This window comes from Halichoeres trimaculatus, unplaced genomic scaffold, assembly GCF_033239565.1.
Source record: "Halichoeres trimaculatus isolate MK-OKI-2021-1 unplaced genomic scaffold, fHalTri1.1 fHalTri1_scaffold_18, whole genome shotgun sequence".
NCBI classification, from domain to species: Eukaryota; Metazoa; Chordata; class Actinopteri; order Labriformes; family Labridae; genus Halichoeres; species Halichoeres trimaculatus.
The window spans coordinates 18,608,722-18,622,618 of NW_027437196.1; the positions used below are offsets into that span (position 1 = coordinate 18,608,722).

Genomic DNA, 13,897 nt, shown 5'->3' on the forward strand with positions numbered 1-13,897 from the left:
TCATACCCAAACGGCAGAGCCTGAAAAAGCCCTGACAATATGATTCTCTGGATAAACACACACATGCCCATGTCTCCTCTTCAAAAACTCTCAAAAAAGCAATTTTTATGCACACATCAGAGTACTGTACCTAAAATAAACTTTAACACAACCAGTGTAAGGCAGTTTGAAGCTTTTTGAGGGGATACAGCATTAAACAGAGTCCACAGAGCTGTCTGGTTTGCAGGTGATAAGGCATAAGCACTTCGACAAAACTACAGAACCGACCAGACTGGTATTCCTGTGGAGACAGATATGTGATGTTAAATGTAGGTCAAGTATAAGACAAAATTCAGGTCCTATGTTCTTTCTTTATACACTGTATAGTTAAGTTATCTGGTCCTTTTAATGACTGTAAAAATACAGCCTTTACATATTTTATACATCGCCCTGTAATAGATGAACATAAAAGAATATGTGTCTGTCTTCCTAAAGATACTGCAGAGGGAGCGGTGTTAAACTACATCACAACCCTTATCAACAGCAATAGTTCAGCCTGCCTACTAGATGCACCTGACAAATAGCCATGGCAGTAAATGTACCCATTCTTACTGTCACCATCTGAGCTATGTGCAGGTCTGATGATAGGCTATTAAAGAGAAAAAGTACCACATCCATTCAGAGGCGCTGTTATTCGCAGTGGTCAGAGTCATTAATACTGGCCAAGGTGGATTTCATGGAGCAAGGCGGGAAAGCAAAGGAAAAATGTAAGAGCAAAGAAAGGAGAGGAATACAAGAGGAGGGGAGGAAGTAGATATGAGTATGAGAGCATGAATGAAGGAGGAAGTCAGAGCAAAATATTTCTCTGATCTAAATTACAGAGGCTGTGATACATGAGATAAAGAGAAGAGAAAAGATGATAGTGGGTTAGAAATACATTTATTGATAGAAAATAACTGGCAGTAGAAGACAGAGAGAAAAGACGCTGAGAGAGACTGATGTCAGGAATAAAAGGCAAGCTTAGTGACAAACTTCAGGCTGATTCTGCAAAACACACAATCTCTTCTTGCAAAAACAAACAAACGTGGAAACTACATCCTGAGGCTTTTCTTTCCACAATGCTTCTGTGGGCTAGAATTCATGTGAGAGACGCTGTGACCGTGCAGGAATAATCGCTTGAAATAGGCCACATTAACCTGCAGTCCTCTGGGGCACTGGCCTGGTTTAATCCAAGAACGAAATACTGCATGCAACTGCCTACACACATGTATCAAGCAATAACACACACTCATACCTCCAGTGAAATGGCTTAAGCATGCGTACGTGTGTAGCAAGAAAACAGAATGAAGAGAGTAACCGAGCAGATAGTAAAAAATATGTAGGACTTTATAGTAGAACAGGGCTCATACATGTGAAGCAGATGCTTAAGAGCAACATCTTCATTGATGGCTTGGTGTGTTGTTGTTTTTTTTCTTCAGATGCAATGACAGTGATGCTAACATACAAAAACACTCATGCCAACAATGAGCACAGAAGTGAACAGAGATGTGACAGCAGGGAGCAATGGAAGCTGAGCAGACAGACAGGTTAAAAACTGGACCTGACTGTGTTGTAAAGCATGTTGTCAAACTGTTGTTGACTGCACCGCTACCGAAATACCAACGGACTTCTGCAGACAGAGTTCTTTTCATTGTTTATTGTTGGTCTTGCTTGATGGACAAGGGTGTGAGCAGAGAAGCAAAAAGTTCCACAACATATTTTGTGAATGTGCACAAAGAAGTTGGTACTGAATTGATGTGTTTTCATCCCAAAGAATCGAAAAATAACTATTTCACCACAGTGTGTCTGCTCAAATAGTGTTTTATTCTTCACGTCTGTATGAGCGTTTAGTCATTAAACAAACAGGACCATTTGTCTAACGTACTGTTGTGGAATATTAGCCGCATGCACGACTGCAAATGCAGATTACGTCTAAATTAGGGGGAGGCTCCTGGAAAACCCCATCCAACAAATTTGAATTGTGTGTGCCCACCACCCATAAACACCCATAAACATGGCGAGCGGTAATGGTGTGACTGAGAAAAGATCAAGAAAAATGTTTTTCAGCGGAAGAAATTGACATTTTTTTCACAAAAATATACAAACATCTGTTATCAGCCAGTCAATCCATTAAACAAAGAGAAAGGGAAACTTTGGCAATCAATCCGAGCACCTAGAGGACCTCAAAAAAAAAAAAAAAAAAGCAACATAAAAGCTGCTTTGCAAAACAAGCAGTGCAGTAATGCCCCAGTTACTCCATGAATAACTCTACAAACAGTTCCTGAACTTCAACATTTCACCACACACATCTTGGAAGGACCAGACGTACAAAAGCAAAAGTTAATCAAACTTTTAAAACTGACGGCAGAGAGCCTTGCCAGTTTGAAACCTCGATTGCCTCCTTTATCTTATCTGTTAACTAAAAAATATTGTGTCTCCTTAATCTAAATTTACTGTATGGCTACACATTGCCACCATTCCGAAGGATTGTTCGCTGCCTTTGCATATGTCTTCTTAAATGGCAACGGATTGCATGATTCTGGCCTTCAAACAGCCAAACAGGCACTTTAATGCTGCTATTAGTGGCTGTAAGGGTGGGGTCTACCATCATTAAATTTCAGTGTTTCCCCTACTATTGTAGGCCCACTGAAATAAACATAGAATTAAAAGCACAGATAACACACACTCAGATGTATGAAGATGGACCTTTATCGAGTTTAAAGTTGACTTCTTACAGACTGACTTAAACTTGAAAGTGTTTGCTCATATTCCTCAACCTGTATTCAAGAAAGCTGGTCTTAGCTTTCATCAATGTTTTTAAGTGAAGATCAAATTAGTCTAATGCTCAGGTGGAGCGTTTAAAACAGCAGCAAGAACGGACAAAAAAACAAAATGTAAAACATAACAGAGACTAAAAACAGCTTCTGTAAAGCCAGTGCATGCACAATTACTGTCAATTAAATAGCTTCTTTTGTATCATGCAGTTCCTCTTCACAGTTAAGTGTCCAGTTAAGTAATGTGGTGGCGGCCCACGCACAATGAATACTGTGAACTTGATTTGACTGCAGGAGCCTTGTTTAAATTGGCCTTGAATTAGCCTGCCTCTGGGCTCCATATATAGACTCACTGTGGCTGCTGCTTTGCAAATATTGGAGTGAAAAACCCACACAAATGTCTCCCCTCCTTTTTCAGCGACGTAATGACTTATAGCATTAATTACATTGATCCATGCCAGCGTAATGAACCAATAATGCGTGCCTGCCATTGCCAAGAAAAGGCACAATGACATAATTAATGACTTACCGCTTCCCATGACAGCACAGCCCTTATCAGTTTACTCCGTGCTATCATTCTGAGCATTATGAGTCCTTATTAGACTGCCTCCCAGTCCCTGCACATACAATTCACTTTTAAAACATGCTGTGCCAAGGCCAAGCCTTGATTCAACGGCTCAGTGACTTCAAGGTGCGCTTCATCTTTGGTGTGATGATGCACCACTGTAGCTACATGAGGCAGGCACAGCAGGGGTAAAATCGTGTTTGGGGTGAAAAATAGATTCATGCTGATACACTCTGATGGAGGACTTAGCTCAAACAACATGAGGCAATCTATTAAAATACTGTATTACTGGAGAAGCCTATTGTAAACCTTGAGCGTTACAATTAAATGAATACGGTCTGATCCACACTCTATTGATTTTTGAAGCTGCAGTGGAAATTTCCTTTGTTAGCTTACTTATACTCATCTACTGATACTACAAATACAAGACGCAGTAAATTATAGATAACATTGGATCCCTCTTGTACACATTAGAAGGATACTTATTTAATTAAATCCAGCACAAAGAGACAGTCCCATCACTGAAGCTCTGTTCACAACTGTACCAACAGCTATCAAAGCAGCAACCAAGAAGAATCAGAGCAAACTTAATGACCCCCACACTAAGAAATGTGCTTCAAAAGCTCGACTCTGTGCTTTAAGGCAATTCTCACTCCTTTCAAGTGAGCCAAACTGATCAACTCAAACACTGGTCTGGAGTGGCATATTTACTGCTATGAATCTGACCCAAATGCTAATGATAGCTATTAAGGCTAGGCTGTTTAATGACATCTAGGGAGCTGTGAATGTAGCGTGACCGACTTGGGTGTTTTCATGTGGGTATGATATGGTAATGGGATTAACATGGCGTACCTAAACCCGCATTGAGATAAGCTCAATGAGGTCCTATTAAAAAGACATTGCTGGTGACAATGGAGTTACTGGGGAAGAGGAGGAGAATGAGTGTGTGTGACTGGGAGAGTTTGATGGAGGATGTACCAAACTCTTCTTCTTTGTTTTGGTATGTCCTGGTGTCGTTTCATTCTCCTCAACCTCTCTTGCATTTTCTCTATTTAATAATATTTCAACAGCTCCCCTCTGATTGGTGGTGTTACATTCATTTCTCTCTGTATGACCTCAAATAAAGGCTGATATGAGTTAGAGACAGACTGCTCAACTGCCCAGGTGAGTCTGCACATATGCAAATGAAAGCTGGTCTCAGTCGCAGAGAAGAGCAAACAATTACTCTTCATCCTGTTGTCTGAACGGTCTTGTTTTTTGTGCTTTCACTGAAACTCCTCACATCATATTTATTGATTGCCGTAGGGGCATGGAGAAAACAGCAGGACCTGGATGCTGTCAGCTGTCAAATGTGGAACAAAAATCAGGAGAAGCAGGCGCAAGACACTTTTCAGTTGATCCCAGAGAGTGAGAGAGGAAAACGCTGAACTTAGACCTCTGTCCCAGAAAGACGGTAAAGAGGACAGACTCTGGAGTGACAGGAGGAGGAAGGTAGACAGTTGGCTGAGGGCTTATGATGTGCACACAGATGAAAAGCATCTGGGCTGTTAACATGTTTTCTTTAGCTGTAAATATCAGCCTTTTTAAATTAGTATATACACTGCCCAGCTAAATTAAAAAGTTGCCACCAAAAAAAAGGTCACACGCTGTAATATTTCATTGGACCGCCTTGAATTTTGATTACAGCATGCATTTGTTGTGACATTGTTTCAAGAAGCTTCTGCAATGCCACAAAAGTTATTTCCATCCTGTGTTGCATCAATTTTTCACAAAGATCTCTTGCACTGCAAGATCACATTCCTGATTTGGAACTATGGAGTTATTTTCTTACCTGAAATGCACACAGTTACTTCTACTGTGACTGAAATCAATACTTTGCTTGTTTTTCTAATCAGCTGTTGAAGTCTCTGGGATCAAACAACTATTTCAGTTGGACACCTGTCCCAAATACTGGCTGAAGAAGTTTGTGGCCTTAAACAGGTGAAAGTTTTGAAGTTTCACAGCATGCTGAGAACTGGATAAACAGGTATTAATCCAACTGGAATAAATGTTTTCTGTGTATCTAACATTTTAAACATACTGATACAACAGCAGCATCAGATGTGGAAACAGTTCCCCTTTCATAGTAACACCTATAAAAAGGCTATCCAAACACACAGCGTCTGTCTTCAGTGCCTCTGTCGAAAAAGGTTCTCAGTCACTTATGATGTCAGATAAACCTGTGATTTTAAAAGAAATCTTGCTTAAAAAATCAAAAGAAAAAACAAAACTAGAAAAGCACTCAGAAGGCACAGTCCTCCACCAAGCATATTGTAACTGTCATGCAACACTTTAGTCCCACTTTAATGTTATACTCCTTTTCAGCAGACTGTCTGCAACAATTTGGTGTTAGTTGCATGTTTGTACGATAAATTGTTACCCGACAGTGTTGAAAATTATGATGACCCAGTACATGTTTCATATTCCAGATCTTAGTATCCGGAATACTGCCAGGATCTGGATCGTACTTTTACATCAGTCAGAAATTATGGTGACCTTGTCTTGTATAGTTTTGCAAAGCAATCCGACCATTTATCCTGGAGTTATATACACATACTGTGAAAAAGGCCTTATCTCACAATGATAAAAAATCATTTACAAAAATCATGGATCTAGACAGTGATCTGAATCACCTCCAAAATTTAAACACTTCTTCCTTATCCCATTTTGAACATTTCCTGAAAAATTCTTCAAGATCTGTTTGTTAGTTTTTGAGTTATGTTGTCTACAGACAAATAAACAGACAAACTCTCCCAAAAACATAACCTACTTGGCGAAGGTAATAAATACACATACTTTGTCGTGATTGTGGAGACATAAAAGCTAAAAACCGCAGAATATGAAGGGTAAAAGCATTCATGAACAACCTCAAGCAAACATAATAATTTTAAATAGAAGGTCCAGTTGAGGCCTTACCGGTGTTGTTGCGATAAGGGCCTGTGTCGGGCCCCTGGCTTTGGCTGAGACTCCTCATGGGGCCCTTGTTGTGGTAGACACGTTCTTCATAGATGGGATCTATGTGGTGCTCTGGGGACCCCAAGGGCCGTAGAGGCTCTTGACTGTGCTGACTACTGTAGGAGCCACGAGAGCCTGGAGGATGTGAGGGGAGGAGGAAAAAAGATGAAAGGCAGATAGGAAAGAAGGAATGAAAAAGACTAGATTAAATAAGGAAGAAGCAAATGTGAGACAAGGTAAAATACATAAACTGAAGCTGCCGTGGAATGAACCAGATAGATTTGAGGGCTTCAGGAAACAGTGAAAAGTGTTGGAAGAACAGCGGCTGCTTTGGCGGGAGGAAAAACTGAGGTGAAAAGCAGGCCTATATGGACATGGACCTTTCTCTGCCTCACTGAGCTGACACTTTATTTTTAGAGCGGACTGATAGGTAGGTGTATGCATATTGCTTTTGGTGTAAATGTTCACGACACGTGACAGCGAAATAAAGAGAGACATGCACTGTAACACCTGAGATAGTAAGAAAATGGGATAGATTGAGAGCGACAGTGAAAAATAGCTGTGGAGAGAGGGAGAGAGGGATGCCTCTGTATTTCATTTTTTTAATCTCCATGGAACACATTGCTGGTCGTCAGCTATAAAATAATGAGATGTAGTGTCCCCCCCTCTTGCTCCCTGTTTGGCAGGAATCCCAGAGACACAGGGGCAAGGAAGACACTGACAGCAGGCATTTGTTCATAACACAGCAGAACAAATGTCAGGACTGCCCCTGAAAACACACAGAGCAAAATTAAAATCAGAGAAAGAGAAGAAAAGGAAGGTCAGGATGATATGAAGATGAGTCAGCAGTGGCACAGCAGAGGGTGAAGTGAGAAGAAGTGCTCATGTCCATGTATGCACGCACACACACACACTTCAAAAGCTATGAGTGAGCAAAAGAGGGCTAAGGCTAGTGGAGCTAACTTCATATCATATCGCATTAGCTCTCAGTCGATGACGAGTCGCGTGCCAGGGATTTTCCAGTGGATGAAGAGGGGCGATTACAGAGCTTCAAGACTCTGTGTGAATCCACCATCAATAACACAGTCAAAACTCCTGAACCTTTCACATCACGTCAGAAATCGATGCATGTGAGGCCCTACACCCAGCTCAAAGGGATCAAGTGCACCCAGCAGCATGAAGCCTGGTTGGGAGGTTTGTTACAACGTAGCATTACCTTTCTTTTTTTGTTGATGTTCAAAATCAGAAGAGTGGTAATAGAGTAGTGCATAATTTTTTTATAAATCAACAGTAACACAACAGGTGTCTGTTTCTGCCACAAACTCTTTTTTAAACTCCCTGTGTGTTAGCATGGTTGAAACACCACTCTAGATGAAAAAGTCCCAACCTGCCCTTCTCTTCTCTGCTTTTACAAAATGAAAAAGCTATGCTTCAGGGTTATTATTCCCATCCTGAGTGTGACATGACAAAAAGGTCATTGAATATAATACAGCTCTGTCCTCCTTTGAACAGCATGCTTAACCAACTGGCCTGTTTACCTGCTTTACTTACAAATAAGGGATGCTACCTCCTGTCACACTCTGCTAGCCAACAGAAGCAAATGAGAAGCAGAAAGTTAAAGAGAGGTAAACTAAAGCAAGGAGAAAATTAGATAGAAGAGCCTGAGATAAATTGAGAAAGAAGCAGAATTAAATGGAGAAAGTGCTTAAAGTTTAAACACCCATTCCTAAGTTGAAATAAGATGAATTTTAGGACAGGTAGATGGAGGGAAAAGCAGGGAGAAGACTTGGTCAGAATATGCATGAAGGGCTTCTAATTAGAGTTATAGACACACCCATTAACGGCATGACTCATCACAGCTCCCTTCATCCCTTTCATCTTTGAAGTCTTGGTGAGTTGGTTGTAATTCTTTATTCATTTATTTTTTTCTCAACACACATGGGCCCACTTGTGTAAGAACTGACCTCTTTCTTTCAAAGGGAGAGGGGGCTTAAAGGAGAGATGATAGGATGATGCAGAGAGCGGGAGTTAGAGAGAAATGCCCTCTCATAGTTCTAACTCCGTAAAATATTCAAAAAGATGGAAAAGAAACACATATGGGATTCCTAAATGCCTCAGTCTTGTTTGTGTAGTTAAAAACAAAGCAAACTGAGTACAGTTTACTAATGTCATCGGTAGGAAAAAAACAAGACTGCATATCGTTTGCTTTGTAATTGGTAGACTCAACCTGCTGAGATTCAATCAGAACAGTTCGGACTTATATTTATGTTTGATTGTGTAACCTAAATTGACATATACTGTCCATGTGAGTTTGATTTTAAAATAGCAGGAATATAGTTTAATCATCTGAAAGACTGTTGCTGTATCTGAGACTCCAGCCCGGACCTGTCAGCAATGACAAATCAATCTCCGGACATAAGCCCACCATGGAGTGTAGTTTACAAATAACCTCAGATAGTCTTTCATCAGAAACAAATTTGTTCCTCATTTTCTTCAGCATTTCATTACACTGTTGTGCCACTCTGGCATATTCATACCAGAAACTGTAAGAAAGATGTGCTTAATTTGATGTCTCAATTTGTTTCTGAAGTGGGGTTTGAAGCCAATCATCTTTAGGAGCCATTTAAAAAGTGTTGAACTAACCCAACTTCAGTCTATCTGGTACAAAGGGGCTGTTAAGGGGGAATTTGAGCCTCCTCTTTAACACCTACAGTATCTATGTTTGTCAGTCAAGTCAGCTATGCCTCTATAACACTCTTGATCTTCCCATCTTCTGAGCTACTGTATCATAACGCAATTCAACCCTTCACAGTGCCGTTTTAGAAATAACCCATTCAGACTCAAATCATTTTTGTGTGTATGTGATTTCCTACTCTCTCAGAAACAGCCTCAAGTGGACACTTGAAGAACTGCAGTTTTTTAGCACTACTGGAACAGCTTGATTTGGAGCAACCAAGGTGCAGTGTCTGGTTTAAAAAAATGAAGCCTAAGCCGAGGTGCTAAACATTGCTGTTCATGGAGAATCTGCTTGAGGCTGTTCTGCAGAAAGACCAGTTGTCATCAGCAGTCAACAGAGTTTTATGGCGGTAAAAGACATATTTACAGCTTGGTTTAGAAAACATCTGAAACAGGTCTGAAATGCTGATTTCACGACTGCCACACACAGTATAGGGGGTTAATTTTTTTTTAACTTGGCTTTCAGAAGGTATTAGGAATGTTTGATTGTCCAATCAGAGACACAGCTCAGCTCACGTTACTGACGGGCGCCTTAAAGCTGTTAAAAAAAGCTTAAAAAGCCTGCGTCATATCCAATATGGCTGTGTCCGCGAATTGGCTTCATTTCACTGTTTCAGGAACAGACAGGTGATGTCACAGAGACTTGGTTCACGTTTTATGTAGTTTATGGTCACAACTGGTGTTGAGCTTAATTTGTACGCATGCTGGAGTCTATGCAGAAAAAACACAAAGGTAGAGGAAGATGCTTGACCCTACAGTTTGCCTAGTCCTGTCAAGCTTTCAATCACTTTACCAAACTGGCAACTAAGATGAATGCTGTGCCTTTTCTTGGCATCACAAAACCTTTGATTACTGTACCTTAACTGAATACCAGTGGGTAATTTTGAATAGGAGACCAGAAGCTACATCAGTAAAACTGAAGTACTTTAAAGTTATTTATTTCATTTTATTTTATTTTATTTTATTTTATTTTATTTTATTTCATTTTATTTTATTTTATTTATTCATTTATTGGGGGTGTCCACAGCTGTGGCATCAAATTGCAAATGTAATATGAAAAGTGATGTTTTTCTTTGTTTTGCTTTCTGATGACATTGTTTTCTTTTGTGAAAAAAATACAAGAGAAGGTCATTCAATAGGATATGATCAACACAACAACTTGTGGTTGTCACGTTATGCACAAATCTTAACATGAATGTATGAAAAGGCTGAGAATGCTAGGTTGGTGTCATCACACAACCCACATGCTGGGCCTGAAAAATGAAATAAAGGTTAAATTGACCTCAACACCAATAAGTAGAAAAAAATAAAAAAAAACAAAATAAAATAAAATCTTAGTTTGCATCAAGTCTTTTAAAGTCTTAGGGCGAGTTGTAAAGCCACAGTGCCCCCTTAAGAGCATGATCACGGCCTCAGGAATGAATGATTCAGGTTCTTTTCTTCATCAACTTCAGCGTCAAGAATTAATAAAACATGTCTGCCTTGACTCTAGCCCTTTCAAACAATGCCATCTGGCTTTATCAACATTCATCTTCTTCGATGATGTTTAAGAGTCAACCTGTGCTACAGAAAGCCACAAAAGAGGCAGAAATTTGGATTTGCCCTTAGGCTCATTTGATGTTGGTCTATCCACAGGCATATCAAAAAGGTGAGAAGGAAAACAAAGAAACAGAGGAAGAATAAGAAAATGAAGAGGTAGTAGGAAAAAAAAAGATCCTTGCAGATTTTCAAAATCCTTCAAACCTCTGAAAAAAAGTTAGACAAATAAAAGAACCTGTCCCCACTTTCATGAAGAGTAGTTAAGTTGTTTCTCATGCTCTGAAGCACAGGGCGTATTTTGAGTAAAGCCAAATGAAAGTAGAAGGCTATCTAAAAGTACTTTTAGTCTGAATGGCACTTGTAATACAAGCCTTGAGAATTTGAGGTTCTTGAAACAGTGGGCTATCTGCAGCATTTAATTAAAACAGGCACAAACAGCCAACCTAATATAAAACTTTACACTTCTATGGACCACAGTTTCCACAACACATTTCATTTTCCTGCTTGACAGTCAGCCAACTCAATTTTGTAGAGTCGAGAGAGAAGGCCATTAAGTAGTCGATGCAAATGTAGAGAGAAATAAAAGTCTGTGTGAGCCTGAATGCTGCCTGTACTAAGACCAGGGTCGCTCTGATACATTCAGCTACCAGAGAAAGCTATAGATCGTACTGAGAGATACAATTAGAATCACACCATTTAAATCCTCTTAAAGCAGGTCCCTGTCTAGCAATCATAAAAGACCTGTTTATAATTCACGAATGCAACCGCCGAACAGAGAGTACATTCATTAAGAAGTTGTTCTTTACAAGGGGAAGCTACAAAGATGCTCTGACACTGCTCATGAAGTGCTGCATTACAGCAAGACAGCACAGCCCATAGATTATTCAAAGAGTTCAATACAGGACGTGGTATTTCCTCAGGAGGTGATACAGACTGCTCCAATGACACAAGTCACTGGATCAAAAGCCACCAAAACCACTCAAGTATTTTCTATATTAATATGAGGAAACGTGTCCGCCTCAAATACACCAGATACATCTGCAGTCTATTATGTGTTGACTGCGTTTGTCAACTCACACACCTCTCTTCATCTCATTCATGCTGTGCTGTAAAACCTCAAACCTGTTGACTCCCAGTCTGGCTTCCCTCATTATGTCCATTTGTTGTTGTAGTCAAGCCAAATACAAACTGATTTAGAAACAGTTTCTTTTATTTGAAAGTTACTGGGTGTTTTTTGGTAGTTTCCATGTACTACTTCCTGTCCTGCTCGATCTCCCCTACGTTGGATTTATGAATGTATGCATCAAAGCTCTGTGTCGGGCAAAAATGGGATGGCTGTATTTCACCTGTGACCTCCTGGACTAGCCTTGCATTCAGACTTCAATGGAGAGGATCCAGTGTGAGTTGACAGACTGACTTGAGTGAGTACCTATCTGACAAGGTGCCATGAGGAAGTGGTAATGAACTGGACACACATCTAGTGTATTTTAGCTGTAACCATTGATTTGAGCACAAAAAATTAAAGAAAACAGAGAAGGGTTTCTAAAGCCCCGTGGTAAAGCTGTGTGTGTGTGAGTGTTTGAGAGTGTGTGATCCCACCTGCTAGACTGCCAGGCCTCTGCAGTGTAGCTGTTGCGTAGAGCTCGTGGGAGATCTTGTACTGGTCAGAGGCGTGGTGAGCTGCCAGCCGTTTGGGAGACAGTGTGGCATAGCTCCCTATGCCTGAACTCATCTGCAATGACAAGAGCTTTTTTAGTTTTGAGTCTGTCTTTAAATATTTTGAACAAGCTGGGAAAACTAACAGTGTGAAGTCTTTACACTGATGCAATTACTTGCTCATAGTACAGTGTAAGCCAAAGATGTAAAGAACAGGCAAGGCTGATTCATTGAGAGTTTACCCCCAGTCTTTCAATTTAATTTGCTAAATTATGTTTGTCTCTTTATCCAAATAGGAACTTTTGTCACATTTTGAAATGTGTAAACCAATTTAATCAACATCACAACATACTTCTCACTTTGATCCTCTCTGAAATATTTGATAAGAGAATCAAACACATTTACCTTCCAGACCAGGCTCTAGATAAGGTGCTACCAAAGAAAAGGTTTGAAGAACTAAAACTGACTTACACTGATTTCTATTTTTAAGATATGACTCAATCTGTATTACTCTGGAGGTTTTTCTTTTGTGTGTGTGTGCATGTGTGTGTGTCAAGATTAAAGATCTGACAAGGTCAACAAAAATATAATCCTCTTTAAAACACCCAGCTGTTTGGCACTGATCAATGAAACAAATACAGAAACTGTGTTTGGACGAAATTGTTCATCTACCATCATTACAGCTATGTTCAAATAAGACCAAACTGTTTTTATGGTTAAAAAAATATATATAACTGCACTGCATTCAGCAATAAAGGTAGAAAAATACAACGCGCCAGTGCCAAAGCGTGTTCACCAGAAAAATATAGTTTAAATCTCACAGAATTCAGACTTTAATATTACTCCTCATTTGTCATTTTAAACGATATTTTCAATGAAATTTAAGTAGACATGAATGAGAAGGAAGGAAGCGGATGAAGGCAATGCTAAAAAAAACCATCAATAACAATGTTTGTGAGTAAAGTTGTCATTTAGGACAGTAAAGTTGCAATAAATTTGATACAATGACTAGTATATGGAGGTTGAGGATAATATCAAAACACTAGCCAGCTCTTTTATATCTTCACATTTGGACTTTTTTGATGTTCATTTCATACACTAGGACTTTACTTTTACTTTCAACTCATACATTAAGACTTTATTCCCAAAACACTACAAATTTTAAGGCCCTTATCCCCCGTCATAGACAAATGCTATATATCTAATACATAGTGAGAACACAAACAAGTTCCATACTGTAAGAGTCTTTACCTGGTGAAGTGGGGAAATAGATGAGCTGGCCCCTCCCCCTGCTGTAGAGTTGGGTGGAGATGCAACCCTCAAGGGAGACCCGCCCCCTCCTGCTGTTGTCACAGCAACTGTAGTGCTGGAAATAAAAACAGTAAAGTTACAATTTTTGTCTGAAACATAAAAGCATCAATTGATGTTTTCTGTTACACAACTTAAAAAACATCAAAACTGTTTTCTGTCTGTTTTAAATTCAAAGCATGACAGCATAGATGGTATGACAACAAACAACAAAGGAAATGACTCCTTTCAATCCAATCCAGTTTAGCTCTACTGAAGTCACTCAATGATTATTTATCTTCCCTTTATACTGACTGTACAGCAATCC

At 39.6% G+C, this 13,897-nt stretch overlaps 1 protein-coding gene across 3 annotated transcripts in view; it reads right to left on the bottom strand.

The window, feature by feature from the left end:
- The window catches only part of ctnnd2a (catenin (cadherin-associated protein), delta 2a), a 338,809-nt gene that overhangs the window by 162,138 nt on the left and 162,774 nt on the right, over positions 1-13,897 (bottom strand). For all 3 annotated transcript variants that reach the window (XM_074693201.1, XM_074693199.1, XM_074693200.1), the window contains 3 exons: positions 13,534-13,648; positions 12,226-12,358; positions 6,313-6,486 (listed from right to left, as the gene is read on the bottom strand). In XM_074693201.1, coding sequence (XP_074549302.1) covers positions 6,313-6,486; positions 12,226-12,358; positions 13,534-13,648 — 422 coding nt within the window. The remainder of the gene's footprint in view (positions 1-6,312; positions 6,487-12,225; positions 12,359-13,533; positions 13,649-13,897) is intronic.